Source organism: Cryptotermes secundus, unplaced genomic scaffold (assembly GCF_002891405.2).
Source record: "Cryptotermes secundus unplaced genomic scaffold, Csec_1.0 scaffold1705, whole genome shotgun sequence".
NCBI classification, from domain to species: Eukaryota; Metazoa; Arthropoda; class Insecta; order Blattodea; family Kalotermitidae; genus Cryptotermes; species Cryptotermes secundus.
The window spans coordinates 1,759,449-1,781,867 of NW_019718639.1; the positions used below are offsets into that span (position 1 = coordinate 1,759,449).

The window sequence follows — 22,419 nt, forward strand, 5'->3', positions numbered from 1 at the left end:
TTAGAGAGAGAGTGTGTGTGTTGTATACATGCGTGTGAGTGTGTACAGGTAGAGGTCTTGCAACAAGCTGATCACCTGCACAAGGAGTCCTACCGAATATCTAAGATGTAGTAAACCAAAGTGAAATGGAGAGTTTCATGGAGGTAGGCCAAGGCCAAAATTGGGGCTGTAGCACCAAAGAAAAAAAAACTATTTCACTAATTACATAAGGACTTTATGGATATGCTGTACTTGATATTGTTGTTATGGGTATCCCTCTGCTAACATTATAGGCTTTTGTAATTCTAGTTGCATAATACAATATCTTTCATTGGCAGTCAATAGATGCAGACACTTAGCTGATCACAGATTCCTGTTATGCAACCGAAATGATTTGTAACCATCATCACAGAAGTCTACCACTGGACCCTGTCTTGTTTTCATCACAGTCTGTCCTTTTGTGCTCCACCGTAATATTCTTTCCTGTCTTTCCCAAACAGTCCTTCCACTTGATGTTTTCCAACCAAAATATTACATGAAAACAACAGTGACAGGTTTGTTCCTCTGCCCCCCTCACCACAAGTGACAGGTTGTTTTGAGCACATTTACCAAGAAAGCAAATTACTTTATTGAAATGACTTAATAAGGGATATAGAATTCAAACAACACATCTACAAAATTTGTATTCCAACCCATCATCTGTGGGTACCCACAGTAGCCACAGAAGAGCACTGAACACTATAGCTGATCACCAGTGTGTTCTTAGTTCTTGGTGCCACATGTGAGCTACATGACCCTCCCATCTCAGTTTTCTTGAATTATTCACCTAATCAAATTCCAGATTCTCATTTTTTGCAGTCTTTTGCTCCTCATCATCAATTTGCTTTTTTAAAGGTCTTCCTCACTCTCATCCTAGTACAGTGTAGTCCTGTATTATGTAATCTCTCTTAAGGCCCGTCCGCATTACTCGTGCTCCTTGAGCTTACTGCTGCCAGAAAATCAGGATCTGGAGCTGATATCTGTTGTGAAGAAATGCAAAGGCTTTGTATGCAAACCAGTTTGGGCATCCACTTCATCAGCTCCAGATCCTGATTTTCCGGCAGAAGTGAGCTTCTGACGCACGAGCACGAGTAATGTGGATGGGCCTTAAGGTGAAAATATTCTTGACGGAACTTTATTTCCAAAAACCCTACATCTGTGGTCTTCTCTTAGCATGAGAGACTAAGACAAGGCTTTAAAGGTTTAACAGAGGACTTGTAAAGGTATTAAGTACACAGTTAATAACTGTAATCTGCTGGTAATTTTGCAAGGATATTGTTAGGTCCTGAAGAATATCATGTTCTGGGGTGTCATGTCATGTAGTCTGGATAGAATTCTTAGAATAACACAAGGATGTGATTCTTTGTAGACAGTTGAGAAAGAGAACCTGATGCTACGTGAGAAGTTGTCAGACCTGCGAGATGAACTGACTGAAGCCACGAAACACATCACCGAGATGACAGGCGAACTCACAGGCGTGAAACACACATGTCAGGAACAAGAAGGTAATGTGCCATCTCAGTAATTTATGTTATCAATCGGGTGCATTTTTGCATGCTAGTTCACTATCCAGTGACCACCTCTGTGGTCTAGTGGTCAGAGTTCCTCGCTACAGACCCAGAGGTCTGGGGTTCGAGTCCCGGCGCTACAAGATTTTCTGAGAAGTAGTGGGTCTGGAACGGGGTCCACTCAGCCTCATGAGGATAATTGAGGAGCTACTTGAATGCAAAAGTAGCCGCTCCGGTCTACAAAACCAAGAATAACGGCCATGGAAATCCGCAAAGGTTGGCATTAACTTCACCAACAAGCAGCAGTTGCTCAGTCAGCATAGTTCGCTTGCAAACTAAAGGCCACGGAGTTTGTTTTGTTTTTGTAGTGCACTATCCAGCATAAAACACTGCAAAGAGAGATGGAGAGACAGAGAAACATGCAAAATATTGATAATGCAGAAACATGTACCCTTGTGCAGTGGTCTGCTCTTGGTACAGCTGATGAAAATCTGAGTGACATTTAGTTACAGGGATTTGGGTTCATGTACCATCACAAACAGTCTAGTTTCTGTCATTCATAATGCATCAAAATCACTCTCAGCTTTTGTGGTGGTAAGGAAAGAAGAAAATATGTTCTTAACTACTTCTGCTGATATAACTAATGAAACACTGGGTCAGTTCAGTTCAATTTAAACCTTTGGTCTGCTATTCATCCAGCTCCTTGATCATCCAGACAGCTGCTGCTTTACAAGACATCAAACAAACTCCGTGATTTTATTCCACAAGTAAACTATACCAATCAAGCAACCACACTTTGTTAGCGAAGTTAGTTGCAACTTTAGCAGATAGAGGGTGTCATGTGGTCAGCGTAATGAATCCCCACAGCTGTTAATTTCGGTTTTCTACACCGGAGCCGCTATTTCCTTCAAATAGCTCCTCAGTTATCCTCATAAGGCTGAGTGGACCCGTTTCCAGACCCACTACTTCTCAGAAAATCTGGTAGCGCCAGGAATCGAACCGGGACCTCTGGATCTGTAGCCAGGAACACTGACCACTAGACCACAGAGGCGGTCTTTCCAAGAGAGTCTAAAATTCTGTGTCCATTTCTTATTCCCACCATAAGGGCTAAATATTCACTGCATTGTGATGTTCTGATGTGACTACAATATTATGATGTTGAACATTATACAATATTTGCATTCCTTCCTTGCTTCGTCCCAGATCCAAATATTTAACTATTTATGTTCTTCCGTCTCTGTAAGAAATCCATGTCTTAAAGAGTCATTAACAGAATCGCTGTTAACCCCATCACCTGATGCGGTGGAATTTACTGCATGCCAGTGCTGATCCCATCGTGTGGGTCTCTGTTACCACTGCATACATAATTGTCATCATCATCTACAGATGCCACAAAAATGCAGGAAAAATAAATTTTAAGCATAGCGTGAATGAGTCAAACACACTGCAGTTGTCATCTCTTTCCCACGTTACTCTCCATTTCTGTTTTGAATGTAGTTACTTTGGAATCTGTTTTCTTTGGAAAAACAGCTGGCCCCAGCAGGGGCATGGCAGTTAATGTGTCAAGTAACGTAATTGTCTGACAGCTTACACTGTGAAAGGTACTGTCTTCTTAGATGTGATGATGTGTAGTGTGGCAGAAGTTTACCGACATTTCAGAGGAATGTCAGTGAACTTCTGCCAGACTACCTGATGTCACATCTCAGAAAATAGTACCCTGCATAATCATCACTACATGAACCTCAAATCCAACATAGCTTATACTGTGGTTACCATATGCACTTGGTGTTGGGAGGAAGTGAAGGATTAATGACAGAATTATGAATTTCATCACAAACAGACATCATACTTCACCACAGAAAAAAAGAGAAAAGAATGAGTTCTAGAAAGACCCTCATTCATCAATGGCTGTAAAAGTCCTTTGTTGGGCCTGGCCATCTTTTCAGTTTTGCAGTCCTGCACAAAATTGGTAGGACTCCTTGAACAGCGGATCAGCCTGTCAAAAGGCCTCTGTCAACACACAGGACACCACAAACACAAAAAACACGCACACAGGTATCGATGCCTCAAGTGGGTGAAGGCAATTCATGCCTTAGACCGCGCAGTCCCTGTGATCGGCAAAAGGACCCTCACCCAGAAGAAATTTGATATAAATACTCTGAAGAGAAGTTCTTAAGACCTCAAGAAAGATGGAAGGATTGTATTTTATAATAACCCCTTCAGGGCATCTGTACCTGATACTGTGTGTACTTTTCCTTGCAGAGAAGATGCATATGGTAGAGGAACAAAATGTAGCACTACGATCCCAGGTGCAGGAGCTTGTGGAACAGAAGTTGCGACGTGACAGTCAGTTGGATGACTTCAGTGAAGCTCTGGATTCTCGTGTTGAGGAGTGGAAGGTGAGACTCAAATCTTGGTGAACAGAACAGCATCAGAAATGCTACAGTAGTGCAAATAACTTTGTTTTCCATAAATGACAATTATAAGAACAGGAGTAGAATGGTCTGTATAGCGACTGGCTACAGGCTGTACAACCAAGGAGTCAGAGTTTGAGTCCCAGTAGGGTCAAGAATTTTCACTCCTCCATGTATCCAGACCAGCTCTGTGGCTCACCCAGCCTCTTGTCCAGTGGGTACCAGGGGCTTTTATTTCCTGAGGGTAAAGCAGCTGGGGCATGAAAATGACCATTCATCTCCAACTAGAGCTGAGGTCAAGAAAATGTGGGCCTATACAACCATTCCCCCATAGGTCTTCATGGCATAGTGCTCAGTTACACATAGTTAAGCAGTTTACCTATAAACACAATTATAAACATACATAAGAAGTGCTGACATGATATCATAATGTTGTGTAGGTGACAGAATATGTGACAACACTGAAGATTATCGTTGTGTGATAATTATTTCTGGCAAGAAGAACATGTAAATACTGTTATTTCAGTCAAACCATACTAAAGAGAAAATAAAGCGGCCTCCGTAGTCTAGGGGTAACATTCCCACCTCATGACTCAAGGTATGCGGGTTCAAAGCTGGCGGAGGTCATGGAAGTTTTAAGGGCAGAAAAATTCAGGGAACAAGTCCTCCTGGAGGGACTTTAAGCCGTGGGTCCCATGTTGTAGCTTTACGGCACGTAAAAGAACCTCATGTCTTAAGGAGACCTCTGAGCCAAATTTGTAAGGACATTTCCCACCCAACAATAGTCTCTAACACCTCTGGTAGATGGGGGAAGCATCTAGATACCGCTGAGCCAGTAGAGGCTGAACTTGCTGGCTGAGTCGGGACTGATGGCACGCACCAGTANCTCCAGCTTCAGGATTGAAGAATAAGCCAAACAAGCAACGAGCAAACAGGATGCTCTGCTTGCTACTTCCTTGCCTGAAGATGGCAACAGTAAATACCTCCAAATCATCTGTGAAGTTTTCCCAGACTACACGGCGTCACATCCCAGAAGATAGTATCTTTATATACATGTAACGTTGATGCTGGGCTTTGGCTGGGACCAAAAAACTATTTGCTAAATCAGGGTTGCACTGTTTGTCACACAGAGGGTGCTGGAAGAGAAGAACGCTGAAGTTGAGGAACTGCAAGCAAGACTATCCCACCTTGCAGCTCAAGCGCCTAACATTCAGATCGACACTGAGCGGAGTCGTGTGGCACTTCTTACTCAGGTGAGGTCACACAATTACATCTATATGCAGAACTGCGTGTTTAGAAGAAATTGTGTCTGTTACAGGCAAAGGGGGTTACTTTACAGTATATTAGGCTATGCAGCTTAGTCATAATTTATGCAAGTTTGAATAATGCGATATTTGATTTAGTGCAGATTGTACAATGATACCAGTTCACATTTAATGCGAGGCCAACACAGGTGCATTTGAGGTTACTGTTAGGGTTTTAGATGCTATAGCAAGTGTCATGTAACTTTGAACAAGACCAAGAGTAACCTTGAATGCGCAGAAGAAAAATTTCAGACAAGGGGGTGGAGGGTGTGAGAAGTGACAGGTGGCCAGTGGAAGAACGAGTGTTAAGAAACTCCTCCCACTGCAAGCCATGCGCGGTATTTGACTAGGAATGCGGGGCCTTGTTCGAAGTTACGTGACACTGCCTATACTGCTTCAGTCTACACTTATCTTCACATGTGCTGCTGTCTGCAATAATATACATTACTTTTTATGGTTTGTTTTAAGTGGTTAATGGACAAATGGAAGATTCCTTCAGATAAAAACACAATGAACCCCCAAAAGAAGAATCTCATTACATTAGAGCAAAATCTTTGATTTGATTGAACAACATGAATGTGGTCATAGCAACTCTAAAATAGAATAGATGTTGGAATGCCTGAAATATTGGAAGAGCACTTGGATTTGATGGACTAGAAAATGACAATGTTTGGGAACTGCTCAATTCACACTCCGAAGAATTGACTGATGATGATCTACTTTAGATCAACAAAGAGCATTTGAAGAAGCTGACAGTGGTGCAGAAGAATGAGATAATTTGCAAGTGAAGGAGTTCACTTTCAAGAAATTTTAAGATATCTTTCAAGCTGTAGAAATCATGCAGCAAAAAAGTTATGGATGCTGACCCCAACCTTGGTCGAAGCATGCAAATTTTCTGAGATGTGGATAAAGCAGTATGTGGCTACCAGCATATGTATGAAGATATAAAGGAAGAGAAAACAGTTCAGTCTCCACCACTAAAATATTTCAAAACACATTAAAGATGTTTTCATCTGTGTAAGCGTACCTTTAGGAATGATTTAGAATTTCTTTGTTTTTATTTTGTTATCTGTGACTTTGTTAGCATAAATTTAAATTACAAGTATGTTCTTTTATCCCTTACTATAATATCCAGTCTCCGAAATGTTGTGTTTTAAATAAAAATGGGATTAGGGATAATGTCCAGACACACTATAATTGTATTAATATACTGTCACATGTAGGACGGTATGTGCAACAAAAATGATTCATTTATTAACACTTTGGTTACAACCTCTCTTAAGTACACTTAATTTCAGCACTATCGCTGATTACACACTTCATAATTCACTGTTGCACATGCACTAGGATTCTCTGTTTCCACTAACCGTCTCCTAGCAATGGATCTCAATGCACAAATTAGCACTTCAAATCACTCCAAATATTACACATGAATAAAGTCCTCTAACCACACACGCAAAGTCTTCACATGATGAAGTTGCCATGCCTGTCTCACTGTTACTTAAACACTCTGAAAAAAAAACTCCTTGGTTATTCCTGGAATCTTGTTATATAGCCTCCACACTGACCACAGAAAACAAGTCATGTGATAGATAGTACTGTTGCAGTGTGACATCACTGCGCAGAAGTCTGTTTACTGAGCCGCTGCCTGCAAGCGGGTTGCGTAACCTTGTTCCCTTGTTACACGTGTGTTTACTGGTCCATTACTTAGCAACGCTCTGGCCATCCATGTTACAGTACCATTGTCATAAAATTTAGGTCTTCTAAAATTAATATTTTTAAATAATCGCTTCCCTGGAATTATAAGATTACCAGTGTGAGCTATTACTGAGAATAATACTTTCTGAAATGAGGACATTATTATTATTATTATTATTCATGTAACAGACCTTGCAGAAACGAGAGGACCAGATTGAGGACTTGCAAAAGCAGCTGGCCCAAGCAACAACTGAGATGAATGAAAGTGCTGCTCTTTTAGAAGAATTCAAGTCACAGACGATTAAGTAAGTGATTTACACATGACTATCAGCCTCCTATCCAGTGGGTACCAGGGGTAAAGCAGCCAGGATGTGAAGCCGACCACTCACCTCCAACTAGTGACAAGGTCAAGAAAACTTAAATCTATACATCCACTCCCCCATACATCATGGCATAGTGCTTAATTGGTTAAGCACTGGGAGAAGTGTACCTTTTTTTACATATCACTGTTTCTCAAGCTGTGGTTCACAACCCATATATTGTTTCTCATTGCTTAATGATGTACTTGGCACAGAAATATTATTTTTATAGTAGTATGTTTAATTACTCTGTTTGGTAGATTTAAATCCTGCACTAGTATGGGTGCTGGCTGCTGGGTTTTAAGTGGGGAGTAATGATATCCATAACAAAACAAGTTCAGGAATGTATATGTAGCATAATAATTCTGATATGTTACTTCCTGTCTGTTAATTACTTTGAACACTGAAAGATTTACAGGAAAAATATCTTGGGCCTGTAATATATGTTCCATTTTTCTATTCATCTTGTGTTCCAGACAGTTTTCACTCTTATAAATATTTAGTGAATTAAGCCGCGTAAAGTGTCCTTTATTATTGTCCAATGCTGAATAGGTCATCATATTTTAAACTCCTGAAACATCAAGTTTTGTGTAAATCTGTTCACTGGTTCTTGAGTTATTTCATGCATACAGACAGACAATATGATTTTAATAGACTCTCCACAAGGACATGAATATGCCTACAGATTCAAAGCTATGTCTGCCGAATCATCTGCATGCCTGCATGATCTGTCACAACAGTGTGATGGGTCCCTTAATTTAAGTTTACATTCCTTTAAAATGTGTTTCTTTTGTCATAACTCTTAGGATTACTTAAGGTATCTTAAAACTACAGGGGATTTTGATCTCACACAGGGAAGTGATTATTTCTGCAACAATAATTTCTGAACATGACTTATCTGTCGCCTCTGTCAGTGGGTGTCCAGTTTTCTGTTACCCATTTGTTGTGGTGAGAAATTTCAGATACATATGATATCAGCAGAAGGAAAAGAAAAAGATAAAATGGACCAGTTAGCAGAAAAAGAGTGGTTCAGAAATGGAACCTGTGCCCTCTCCCAAAACTGAACCAAATGTTGAAATTTTAAGCTCCCTTCCCTCCTGGGAGTCATTCAGTGCCATCAGCATTAGTGTATCAGTATCAGCAAGAAGCCAGGATTAGGATTTGTGGTGACTATGATTAGCAGTTCAGCCACACAGTGATTGGGAATTATGTGAATGGCTTGGTAACTACCAAATAAGATCTAAACATCTGTGATGATGGTATATTGCTACAAGTATTATGTTTTTGGACATTATTCATCGTCTCGTCTATTTTCTAAAAACAGTCATGTTTCTTTTTAAAAACACAACGTTTCGGAGACTGGATTCTGTCCCTGTCCCCAGGTAAAACCTACTCATTTGGGTCCGATAGATAGAGCTAGCCCCTATCTCCGGATCCAAAACATTGTGTTTTTAAAAAGAAACAGGACGGGTTTTAGAAAATAGACAAGATGATAGATAATGTCCAAAAACATAATACTTTTAGTAACTACCAGCTCCTCTGTGTAATAGATTTTGTTGATGATGGGTTCTTATCTCATTCAGGCACGATTTGCCCACTGGAATCGATCTCAATGGTGTTGCAAAGTTGAAGACACAGTTACAGCAAGCTGAAGAGAAGGTCCATCAGTTGGAAAGCAAACTCAAGGATGCTGAAGAAGATGCCCACATTAAAGTACAAGAGATGAGCTCAGGTGTAGTGAATACTGACAGCAGTTAACTGCACAGTGTCAGTCCAGAAGATCACAATCTAAATGCAAAACACAACACACTGTGCATATACAAGACTTACTTTCAGCCTGAGATGAGGTTTTCATGAAACTGAGGTGAGAATGAACTGTTAGACCCATTTTTTTCATTGCAACCACAGTTTGTAACATCAGCTGCTTTTTTCACAGTGAGCTAAAGTATCCTACACATCTCCTTTGATATCAGATAACTATTTGAAAAATTGCCATAAATAATTTTGTGTTTTAAAAAAAATATCGTCTGGGTCTTAGAATCCTGAACTGTGTCCTTTTTGCCATGGGCAGGAAAGGAAAAGGACACTGTATTGATAAGCTGATTCATGCTAGTGGTGCCAACCATTATGATTCTATTGGATCTGGTAATATGATGTTAGTGTGCAAAGCAAAAGCAGTTATGTGAAAACTAGCAGAGTTTTAGACCAAGATAAGTAATTTCATGGGGATATTTTCTTTTGATTTAATGTTGAAAATTTAAGACTTGGAGATTCTTATAAAATATTCATGAACACAGAAATGAAAGCTGCCTTCAGGAACATCCTAGTCTGAATAACTTCTTTATAATGTTCAGAGATCTCTCAGGCTATTTCAGCAGTTCTGTGTGGTTAGTTTGGTCTTGTACTTTTCTCATTGTCTTTTCCTGTCTTCCACCGCACACCAGTATTTTCCTGTGGTCATCTGGCATCCTGTTAATCTGTACTGACCAGGAAAAGGGAACTTCAATTTTCCTGTTACTGTGCGATTGGGTGCCACATTCTAACTCAGGGGTAGCAGTTCATCATTCAGGTGCAGGGTATTTTAAATCTCCTAGTACTGTGGGGCTGCTGGCCATATTTTAAATCAAGATTAATGGTATCAGCATTGAAAAATACAGTGCAGCTTATCCAGCTGGTAATAGTGCAGTGCATAGCCAATGTTAATGTACCTCAGTAATGTGGGATTTTGTTGAAGTCAGTTTTTCTTTCTCTCTTTTATGGTTCATTTTACAGCTGTCAGTAGCTAGTGTTGAATGGCCAGATGACAGAATGCAGGAATGGGATTTTTATGGTACGGAAGTGGTCAAGGGCTGATGGAGATAATATTCTGGAATTTGTCTCAAGGGACTAAGGAACACTATGAAAATCCTCAGACATAATAGTCAGTATCCCAGCTGAGATTCAAACCAAGCACTTCACCAGCTCAGTGAAGTCGTCACCATCCTCTCCTCCTCCTCCTTCTCCACAGAGATTATTTCAGTCATGTACTCAATGATATGAAATTGCTGAAGAGTTTTATATCTTCTGGCATGTGATTTGTAGTCTGGTTCCTCTGAAACACCATTAAGCCTCAGCTGCACTACATATTGTAGCTCTTCACAGTCACTGGTATGATATTCTCATACTGTTATGTGCAGGCAACGGAAATGATCATCCAACTGAGGGAGTATGAGTCTGGAGAGTATGGTTTGGCTGAGGCCGTGAGCGAAATCAAGGAACTGAGACAACAGCGTCGCATTCGAGACAGACAGATAGAGGAGCTGGTGCAGGCATCAAACAAACTGCAAGCTGAGGTCAGCCAATTGGAAGAACAGAATATGGCTCTCAGGTACCGGCTAGTTCATTCAGTATCACTGTGTCTCACCACATCTGGAATGTAATATAATACATCTTCATTATTTGACTGACTGCATAGTCAAACTTGAGTTAGCAATTCAACTGTTCGGTGGTGGGGGACATGAAATTGATGTATGATGGGAACGACATGTCTGTCTGTCTGGTCCCGCCGATTAACCCATCACTTTATCCAATTGCTGTGGATAGAGAATTCCAACACATGTGTATTTTACCCATCTGTGTCTAAGATCAGTATTGCACATCACCAGTCATAACTACAAAACCAATTTGCTGCCCTAAGAAATGGCATCCATTGCAGTTGTATCTTAATATCCTGTTTCAGTTGGTATTAGAATTTATTTTCAGTTGTTTAACATCTGCCCTGCAACAATATTAAGATCTCAAAAGTCGCCACTGCCCTAGATGTTTCAGCCTACTTGGCCAATGTACACAGTGGATAGGGAACAGGCATACCAAATAAGGCAATACATGTGGCATAGAAGGAGGAAATACATTGGCTTCATGTAGACATGCCATAAATACGAAAACAGGGATCACAGTAGCACAGAAGGCAGAGCAGTTCCCCTGAATTTCAGCGCACCTGATGATGGCCAAGTAGGCCCAAGAAACACGTAGTGCAGTAACAAATTTTAAAAGAATCGCATTTTAAGCTCTTGATATTTTTGCATGGTGAACAGTAAACTACTGAAAGTAAAATCCTTTGCAGTGTCTGCACTCCAGACTTTCTGTGAGATATTAAACATAGTACTTCCTCTTGAGGGAAAGTCAGCCAACCTAACAGCATGATTATATTTACATTTCAAAATCTGATAACAGATGGAAATTGAAAAAGAAAACTGCAGAGCTCAAAAGGTAAATCAGTGGGTTAGTAAATATGAAGCTAGTGATGGTTTGAAAGTGTTGGGTGTGTACTCGTAAGTGTTGTTTCGTTCAAGACTCCAGAACATCCACGATAGGTAAATTAATGGAGACCAGCGATAGCAAGCATAAAAATGTCTATATGAAGCAGAATGCATGGCTGCAAAAGTGAATTTTGTTAAGTGGCTAGTTGAAATAAATTATGTTTCTCAAGTTCTGGTTACAGTAGTGGCTGAATAAAGCCAACAGAATAAAACTGACGCATATGTGTGTCACTTTCCATTTTCACATTCTCTCTCTCTCTCTTTTTAAAGAAATAAACATTTCAAAAGCTGACTGTGCTTCCATCTTCAGGTAAAAGTGTGCAACCTTCTCTGTCGGTCCATCAGATGGAGCTGATCTCTGTCCTTTGGTTTGCTTATAGAGGTTAGTTCCATCCACTGAACCAAACAGAATGGGGGTTTCATACCATGACAGAATAATCCATTGCCAAACAACGCTTTGGTAAACACTGCCTGAAACCTGGAAGTGGAAGTCCATTTGCTAGGCAACAGTTCAGTAAATATAGATTCCAGTGGCAATGGATGACAGGATAACAGAGGAATGGTTTGAAATGGTGACCTATATTTGGGTCGCTTGGAGTGATGATTCATTCACAAGGGAGTTCAGTGTGTGAGCAGTGATTCATCACAGTGGAAGAGAAGACATTTGCAGTCCAGCCAGAATGGAGGGAGGCATAGACAATCATTGATTGTGAGCCGTTACAATTGATTGTAAATGTAAATAAGTGCCAATAATTCCAATCACCTAATCCAGAACCCATTACTATTTGTCACGCAAACCCCGAATACTTGAAAATATATTTACTTCATGGAAGCACAGTCACTGTAATTCTAACCAAAAATGAGATAAAGGGAAATGTTCCACATGTGTCAGTTTAATAACGTGCCTTTAAACTTAACATACAAATCAATTTAAATTACTTGACAATGTGACTGTTGTAGGGAGCAGCTTGGCTTGCCTGCAGAGGTGCCTGTATGTGTGGATGGAATCACTGCACAGAGGAAAAAGGAGCGGCTACTGATGAAAGTGCTGCAGCAACAGGCGGAGCGGTTTGAAGAAGAGAAACTGCAGCTTAAACTTGAGGTCAGTGCCACAGGTTTGTGATTAACACTCCTGTTTCATATTCTGGTTCAACCTCAAGGGAGAAGACAACTTTGGAAACCTGTGTTATATAGAATAATATTAAAGTGGGAGAAATAGATTCAAAAGACAGGAAATAGATTGACTAGTTCAGGATGCAAGTCCAAATGAGGGACTTCTGTAGAAAATGTGATGAACTGGTCGGTAAACTGTCTCACACTGTTGAGCCTGGACTGTGATTTTTATGGTTTCAATCAGTTCCTTTAATTGAATCCCAAATAAAAATTAGTCGCTACACTGTAGTTATCATTTAGAATCACTGACCAAATTTTGTTCAACTGAACAGTGATGCAACATTGAAAAATAATCAAGACACTCAAACAGTTAGTCATATGACTGGTACTCAAACACCTGAAAATTTTACTTGCAGAACCGCAAACTGAACCAGCGACTCAGCAGGATCAGCCAGCAAATGCAGTCCATAGGGCTGCAGCCTGACACAGGCATGGCAAGCGAAGCCATCCTGATGTCACCTGTCGAGAAGTTCAGCCAGGGTACAGAGATGGTGGCCCTTGTGCCCTCAACAGCGGACAGTCAGAGCCTGAGGATCGAGGAGGCAGATGGGATGCAGCTGGAGACAGAGAAACTGAGGCTCCACCAGCTAGAGAACAAGCTCCAAGAGGTGACAACCGAGAACGAGGCCTTGAGGAAAGGCATGCATGAGATCCTGGACAGCATTCACAACCAAGATGGTACACTTCTTAGTATAGTATTCACAAGTGAACTAGTGGGTGTAATGAGAATGGTGGCATTCGTGGTTCTGTGCGCCCCTGTGCTTTAAAGTGATATTGTTTCAGGTTCAAGCAGTGTGCAGGTGGAGTCCAACACTCTGGAGAGACTGCTTGAAGCACTGGACTCGAGACATCTGAGCGGGTGGTACCATCCAGCCATGAGACTACAGGCGCAGCTGCAGTCTGTGGAGGGGAGCAACACTGTGTTGCGAGAACAGCTACGGACCACACGGTACATTCACTAACACCTCCTGACAGTGGTTCTGAAGGAAAATGGCATCCTTAACGTTCCCAAATTTTATGTTTGGTACCGGTGACGGTTTCAACCAATGAGCAGAATAATTCAAGCTTAGATTCCTCTGAATGAGAATCTAAATTTCTTATCCTTTCGAGACCAAAGGCATGAGGAGGCAGCCATATTTTCTTGTTCATTATTGTCCTTTCAGTCTCATATTTCTTATAAAACATTTTCTCCATTATCTTCTCCACTTCTTCCCCTCCTGTTCCTTTCTGAGAAGGATTCAAAAACCACCAGGTCCCTTTGGATACAGTTTACTGTCCATACCCTTAAAGACTACTGTCTTCTGGGATGTGGTAGACAGGTACTGCACTACATAGCGTGATATCCCAGAAAACAGTAGTCCTCATAGTCGCTGATGCAAGAACTCAGACCTCACATATGCCTCTGTTGCAGACTGGAAGGAACCAAGACTTCACAACAGCTGCAGAAAGCACTTCTGAGAGTGGAGCAGCTGGAGACCAGTTTGGCAACAGTGCAAGAAGGAAGGGTGGGTCAGAGGGCCCAGGTTTGTGATGAGATGCACCTCCCTCCAGACTTGCCTCTTTCCAGTGCAGAAATTATTTCAAAACTCAACATGCATCTCCTGCATGTTTTGGATGTAAGTATACCATCCTCAGGAGGATCCAAAATTTCTGAGCACTATATGAGGTCTGACAATAAAGTTCGTGAACTCGCAACTGTGTACTTGCCTTGGCAGCAGTGAACAGAAATCTCAGTAGTTTTGATAACATTGGCATATCAGTGTCAACCAAGTTTAGTATTTTGAAGTACTGAAGAGGCTGCATGGAAAAGTTAGACAGAAATGACCCAAAATTTGCCAACTCGTGGATCTTGCATTACGACAATCCACCTGCTCACACAGCACTGTCTCTGTGGGAGCTTTTAGCTAGTAAACAAATAACTGTGCTGGAACACCCTCCCTATTGACCAGATATAGCCACCAGTGACTTTTCTGTTCCTGAAGAGAAAAGAAATATTGAAAGGAAGGCATTTTGATGACATGGATGATATCAGGAGTAATACGACAGCAGCTCTGAAGACCAGTCCACAAAACTGTTTTGAAGGGTGGACTAGGCACTGGCATCAGTACATAGCTTCAGAAGGGGAGTACTCTGAAGGCAACCACAGTGATATTCAGCAGCGAGGTACCATTGATGAGTTCACGAACTTTATTGTCAGACCATGTAATCTGAAAAATGTATTTTGTCTCATAACTTTAAATGCCCGAGAATGGGAGTCAATAAATACAGTGATAAGAGTGCAATGTTAAACTTTTGTGAACACAGCAATGAACCTTATGGTTCTGTGAAAATAGACACTCTTTTAACCATTTGGGGGTTTTTTTTCTTCTTTTTTTTATGTTATTTGTGTCTTCTAGAAACCAAGCCTCTCCATCTCTTCACTCTCCTTCTAAAGCTGCTGTTCCCATTCTGATCTTGATCTTCCTCGGCCATTTTTCTTTGAGTTCCATGTTCAATAATTTTGGGATTCTATCTTCATTCATTCTTAAAACATGCTCATACCATCTTATTCTGTTATTCATTAATTTCATTTGCTTTTAAAATCGCTTCTGGATTTTCCTTATGTACTGCTTACAAATTTCATCTGTTATTAAACATATTCTTCCCTTAGGCATTTTTCATTTCCAGAAAATGCGCCAAAATAACTGTTAACTTTTCCTGCAGTTTTTGTTCCCTCAGTACTTCCTTCATTTTCTCTTTCATGCGACCAGCTGATTGGCTGCCAGATATTCATGGAAAACCCTGAACCAAGCTAGGTCCAGCGGCTGGCAGTTAATTTGCGCTGGATCAAAAATAATTAATTTAATTGCTTGATTTATAGGAGTATATGAAACAAGAGGAAAGGAACATAACTTTGGGAAAGAAACTTGAAGAATTTTACAAAAACTACAACATATTACGCCATCAAGTGGGACTGCTGTACAAGCAGTATGATTCTGAGAAAAGTGCCTGGAAGAAGTCACAGGCAGACATTGAAGCAGAAAGGGAGAAGTTGAAAGAACATGTTGAGAGCATGAAGGTTAAACTGAAAGAATATGATGGACACTGGGAGGTGCTGAGTAAGGGTGAAGATGAACAGAAACAGCTGATAGCTGAGAATGCGAAGCGAATGGCCCTCACCATGGCCAACATGACAGTACTGAGCAGGAAGTGCAAGGCACTGCAGAATCTGGAGAGCTGCACACGCAAAGAGAACAGCAAGCTGAAAGATGAGATGGCATCCATGGAATGTGCAATGACACAGAGAATTGGGGAGCTTCAGAGGCACAAGGTAAGGACCTTAAGAGTAAATCGTTTTTATGTGGGTTGGTTACTAAAGCACACAGTCTGCTGGACCAGATTAGAGCCCTTTTAACTGTCCTTGCTGAGCGGCACATTGGGAGACCACAAGGTAAGCATTTAGATAATTGCCATTACATTTGCAACAGTGCCAGCTGTTGGAAATATTGACATAACAGCAGTACTGCCACTGACTCCAGTATTGAGTCCTGAGTGGTGTGTGGCAGGAGATCCAGTTTGAATCCCAGCCCAGACCACATGAATTTTGAGGGGTATCTTATGATCCTGTCAGTAGCCAGATTCCGTAGCACTGAACAGTAGGAGATGAATGATGAGAGGATTTGGAAGGAAGCAGTCATCCCAAAAAAATTCTGGAGATACTGAGGAAAACCACATAAAACCTTAGTGGCGATAACCAGTGTCCAGCCGAGACTTAAACTCGGCATCTCCCAAATATGAATGAAGAGCAGTATCACTCTGCCAATAACTGGTCTTAACTGGTCTAAGTGCATGGGGAAACCCACCCCCTCTATTAATAATAATAAAAAATAATAATCACTCTGCCAACCCATCTGGTTTTTTCCTGTTAGTCCTCCAGGTAATGCAAGGACAGAATCTTCAATAGGGTACTTGTGCACCCCTCTGATCATCGTGATAGTTGGCCGGATGCTACATAATCTTAATTCAGCTGAGACAGTGGCATGAAATAACCTAAAAATCTGCACCAGTGTTTCGGAAACCTACGCCGGCTGCGTACTCAGGGTCAATGTGATGTCACTCCCTCTGAGTAGTCCTCTTCCTGTTGATAAGGTGACTGATAGAGTAATGTCAAGTTTATCGGTCCTAACTCCCCTCCCCCCAGCTGTAGGCCTGGTGCCATGTTGCTTCAACTAGAGAGTGGTAACCCTTCCATCATCTGTTTTCCCTAAATCACTGTTTAACTGCGGTTCAGTTGTAACTTCTTGGGCAGATTTTATGTTTAGTCTTGAGGCTACCTCTCTTCCCTCTCCACGTTGCTTAACCTCGAGGAAGGCAATCCATCAGCAGGCCTGTTCCTTTCTATACTGTAGAGACTGGGTGGTTTGGTTGGTTCCATGCTTGGCTAAGGAACACTTCTTCAAACTGAACCAAACATAGTATCTGTAAGGTTCTTGTTTCTGGGTGCAATGACTGACACCAGCTTTTTCAGATAGTCCTATCTGAATAGGTACCTCCCCAACTTTCCACCAGGCAATAGAAACAGGTGCAGTTTCCAAAATGTATTCTGTCTGGAATAACATCCAATTGATGAAGTCCAAAAGCCTAGCAGTACTGAATGCCAAAAAGTTTACAGCATGTGGTAAAATCCAACACATTTCAATGGTATTATTATTATTATTATTATTATTGGAGGGGGTGGGTTTCCCCGTGCACTGTGACTAGTGGTCTATTGTACGTCCCCCTATGATATTCTACCAGTCTCTATACCCTACCGATACTGGTGCATGCCATCAGTCCCAACTCAGCCAGCGAGTTCGGCCTCTACTGGCTGAGCAGTATCTAGATGCCTCCCCCATCTACCAGAGGCGTTAGAGAGTATTGTTGGGCGGGAAATGTCCTGGTAATTTGGCTCAGAGTCCTCCTTGAGGCATGAGGTTCTTTTACGTGCCGTAAAGCTACGACACGGGACCCACGGCTTAAAGTCCCTCCCGGAGGACTTGTTCCCTGAATTTTTCCGCCCTTAAAAATTCCACAACCTCCGCCGGGTTTGAACCCACATACCATGAGTCATGAGGTGGGAACGTTACCCGTAGACTACGGAGGCCGCTTATTTCAATGGTAAGTTGCAACACTTCTAAAATTTATTTTGCAGGAAATGTCGACATACAGAATCTCAGCCCTGCAGGGCATGTTAGAGGACTCTGTTCCACTCACAGTGCTGGAAGCCGCAAACAAACATTTCGATGAGCTGACGTCCAAGTACAGAGATCTGCTTCAGAAGGAGCAAAGCCTGGTAAGATGCATGTGATCATGAAAGGGGGGAATCTAAGGGCGCATACACACTAGCAAGCTGTTGCATGTAACGTAACGGTTACTGTAACCACATTCTATTAGTGTGGACGCCTTCCAAACCATGCTCGTGAACGTACTTCAAGCGTGCTCTGTAACACGACTGGCGAGCCACTGCTTTGTTGGTTTTTGCTGCGAACACAAAGGGACTCACAGTAGGCTATTGGATGCCACAATCGCTTGCCCGTAAATGTGTATGTTTCCTCCGAGCAAGGAGTAGCTTTGTGAATCGCTATGTCTTCATGGTGAGCTCACCCCGAGCACTATGGATTGGGTCGGTCGAAGCTGGTTACATGACAACTATGGACATGTCGTCCATACGATGATGTGGTTACAGTAACCATTATGTTACATGCAACAGCTCGCTAGTCTGTACCCGGCCTAAAATAGTGGAAAGCACAAAAGTGCCTCAATCAGTTTCCTTCAGTAGTCACAACCCATTCTGATGTATTACACAAGCATTTTCATTGGAAAAGAGAATCTCAGGACAGAAGGTCTCCAGTCAGAGACTATGCATGTGGGACAGGACAAGTGAGCACATAAGCCAGTATTGTGTTCCGTCTGTAAGGTGTGTGAGAGCCAGCTGACAGTGCGTCTGCAGGGAGAGGTGAAGACTCTGCAGAAGGACAAAGAAGAATTGCAGATTGCATTACAGGCAGCCAGAGAGAAAGTTCACTCATTGGAAGTTCTGATGACATCTCTGAACCAGGACATGGTCACGCAGGACACACATGACAACCAGGCAAGTTTCACTTGGCTACAACACACAGTATTTATGTGAAATTGAGGTTCTCACAGTTGTGGGAATGCTGTATAGTCTGGTAGACACATACCAATGTCTGAGAACCTGCTGCCTCCATCTTCAGGGTGGAAAAGAGGCAGGAGGTTCCTCCACACCCTGATCAGAATTTGAACAGGTATCTCCCGGATGTTAATATTCCGTGTGTTCACTATGAAAGTAATGACTCACTCTTCTGGTGTTACTTTTTCCAGCTCTCGCTACTGTCAAAAAAGCTGGCAACCATGGAGCTGAAAGAATTGAGTGAGAGACAGAGGGCAGATCATGCTGACAAAATGTATAACATATTGAAAGGTATGTGCTGGTGCATTAGTTCCTTGGGCAAACAGAATTACAAAGAAGAGTTGTGCTTGCTTCCTGCTCGGTGTGTGATTTCTGTCAAGGGCAAAAGCTTTCTCTATGTAATTATATCAAGACTGACTCTGGAATCCACTGAACTGCCTGTCGGATCCTTGGGGTACACAGGCCAGAGCTTGAAGCTGACCACTCATCAACATCAATATCATCTTACAATCTTAATAGTGTGCATCATGTCACGAGTCATAAATAAGATATACAAAAGTATATAAGGTAAGCAGTCTACACAACAATACAAGTATTCTGTATTTAAAAACAAGGAGGACACTACTGTATCAAGATTTGCTTTTATTATGCTTATTTGAAGAATTAGATGATAATTAATTGAGATTCATCAGCTCTTATTTAAGCATTGTATGCCTGATGATGACCCGGTATAAGGGTCAAAACATGTTGCGTCTTCCATTGTTTCAGAGGTTTTCTCAAACTACTTTTTTCTTTTTCTTGATAATTTAAGACCTGCTTTGGAATCCTCTGGCAGCTCATCCTGTCAGCATGTTCTTTCTGATTTTTTCTGTATTCTATAAATTCTGTTAATTGTGAAATCTGTATTCTGTCGTAATTCTTCTGTGGTCAAAATGCCTTTATCTCACTAGTCTCAATTACTGGACCTTAGTGAATAAGACTGCCTCTTATCAGAGACTCACCTGAGTAGAAACCTTCCTTCCCTTACACTTTATGAGGGAAATAGATCCAGTTTCCAAAACATTGTATTTGAGAACACTCAAGACAGTGGATAATATCCAGACTGATAGTCATGGTTACCACTGCACACGGCGGAGTAACTGTGACTATCTTAGGTCACATGTTACAGGTAGTAATGACGCCATCCTCAGTGAGGTTGGCCGAACTACAGCTGTGTCTTTGGTGGGGACGCATCATGGACCAGGGATGCGTTGGGATACAGCTTTGGGACACCTCCTCGTGGTCCCGCTGGGCAACGACAGTCTCAGGGTCTGGATTAATATGACCTACCAGGCTGGCGGCTAAGTTCCCATAAAGGCAATGGCATTATGACCAGAGCCTCCCACGCGGCAGCATAATGACTCCTGGGTATCACTACAGTCTACCTGGGACGAATGCGGGAGAGCACTCCCATGGGGGTAGCTTTGGCTATTTGAGTTGTCTCCCTAGAGTACCGATAAGGTGCCGCAAGCCTTAGGGCTCAACACTCTAAAATGGTTTGACCAACCCATGTGGAGGGGTGGGAATGGGGGAGCTTATAGGCCACCCCCAGGTGTGACCCTCTCATGCAGGTTTCCCTGGTCGCAACCTCATGACTAGCTGGTATCGCACTCCCATTAATCATCTGGGATACCCCTCTCCCCCCGAACAGGCACTCTAGGTCCTGGAGTCTTGTGAGGGTCTTATTCATAACAGGACCAAACCACATAAGCCAAGGTGTGAGGCATCGTGCTGAGGGCTGCATGGCACTAGGGTGGTAATTAGCTAGTGTCTTGAACGATCCCCTCGGGGTACCAGGCAGCACCCCATTGTATTTATGCCTTCCACCCGTATGGGGCGCTGCGGGTGGTGACCTTTTAAATCCCCATGACTCGTGGGACCAAAATGAATAAAGGAACCAAATCAAAAACCGGTCGTAAGGACCTTAAACTGAAGAGAGAACCCCCTCCAAGGGGATCCCTACAAGAAATGCTTCAGCAGGGGGCTGGAAGCTCTGGTGAACCATTAAGGGGCCCAGTTGCAACCAGCGAACCTGCTGTTGAAATTTCAGCCAAAGGCAGGGACAAACCAGTGGTTCAAAACTTGCCTGAGGTAAAACCAAAATCTACTCTCCTGGGAGTCAGTAGTACTGGCACACCACTGCAGGGAGCTAGTACTTCTAGCACACCTGCAGAAGGAGGACTGGGACACCTAGTCTCTGGAGTAGGTGGAGTCCGTCTAGCGAAGAAGGCATTGTCTGGATGCGCTAGACGGAAATTAAGAAAGGCAAGAGCTAGGGCAGGAAATGCAGGAACTGGGAGCAGTCAGCAACCAGGAAATGCAGGCTCGCCCAAGCAGGGAGAAACCCCCACCAAAACCCTTAGGAGGCCAAGGTTGGAGGGCAGTACCCCTACGGAAATGGCCAGAGATGCGAAAAGGACCAGGGACTCTAGGGGACCAGGGACTTACAAGGAGGCTCTGACCAATATAAAGGTAGCTATCTTCAAGGAAACATATCCTGAGGATAAGCTTACCAAAGAAGACCAGAACTCCATTCTGGAAGCACTGGGTGAGGTGTTACGTAGGACTCCAAAGGGAGAACTACCACACCTGCAATCCTACAGACTGGAGGGAGGTGCACTTATTTATATATGCGCCGACCAACAGTCTGGTCAATGGCTCATCAAAGCCATTGACAACTACAGGATGGAATCAGGGGCCAGGCTGAAGGCTACTGATGCCAGGAACCTGCCCAAGCCTGTTAAAGTGGCTCTCTGGATTAGGGACCAAGTTGCCCAGAATCAGGAAGAGCTGCTGAAATGGATTGCAGACCTCAATCCAGGACTTCATATTAAGAACTGGAGGGTAATCGATAAGCAAACTGAGCCGAAAGGCCAGAGGCTTATCTTATTCATAGACCGGGACTCTTATACTATTATACAGAGGACCGGTTACAAGATATTCACAGGACTCTCACAGGGGACTGTTAAGGTGCTGAAAGATCCTGAAATTCAGCACCGGGCAGAACCTGTGTCAGACAGAGCATCCTTAAATTCGGTCTCTGAGGAGGAGGGGGATGAGATACCCACTCCCTTGGATGATCGAAGTAAAGAGGATAAGGGGACCCCTTCACATGGAACCCAGTCCGAGGACGGGGAGGGAAATAAGATGGAAACTGACCCCTCCCCAACTGGAAGAGATAACTAACCTAAATATACATACACCTAATACATCCATACACACATACACACACACAGAGAACATACACATACAGTGGAACCTCGCTTAACGAGCACCTCTCAATGAGTAATTCGCATAACAAGCAAAACAAATTGTAAAAAAATGACTCGCTTAACGAGCAACATTTCGCATAACGAGTGACGAGAGGGGAAGTCCCGGATTATGCGCTTGCTACGTCAGTCTGTGTTTAGCACTCGTTCCGCTAGTATCTTAGTGTCGC

General features: G+C 42.4%; 1 protein-coding gene across 2 annotated transcripts in view; it reads left to right on the forward strand.

The window, feature by feature from the left end:
• Window positions 1-22,419, forward strand: part of LOC111863764 (centrosomal protein of 290 kDa) — a 66,443-nt gene that overhangs the window by 11,709 nt on the left and 32,315 nt on the right. For both annotated transcript variants that reach the window (XM_023850410.2, XM_023850420.2), the window contains exons 6-19: window positions 1,388-1,523; window positions 3,789-3,925; window positions 5,071-5,193; window positions 7,132-7,247; window positions 8,885-9,023; window positions 10,478-10,668; window positions 12,560-12,701; window positions 13,129-13,450; window positions 13,556-13,721; window positions 14,184-14,388; window positions 15,633-16,082; window positions 17,943-18,083; window positions 18,708-18,881; window positions 19,133-19,232. In XM_023850410.2, coding sequence (XP_023706178.1) covers window positions 1,388-1,523; window positions 3,789-3,925; window positions 5,071-5,193; window positions 7,132-7,247; window positions 8,885-9,023; window positions 10,478-10,668; window positions 12,560-12,701; window positions 13,129-13,450; window positions 13,556-13,721; window positions 14,184-14,388; window positions 15,633-16,082; window positions 17,943-18,083; window positions 18,708-18,881; window positions 19,133-19,232 — 2,542 coding nt within the window. The remainder of the gene's footprint in view (window positions 1-1,387; window positions 1,524-3,788; window positions 3,926-5,070; window positions 5,194-7,131; window positions 7,248-8,884; window positions 9,024-10,477; window positions 10,669-12,559; window positions 12,702-13,128; window positions 13,451-13,555; window positions 13,722-14,183; window positions 14,389-15,632; window positions 16,083-17,942; window positions 18,084-18,707; window positions 18,882-19,132; window positions 19,233-22,419) is intronic.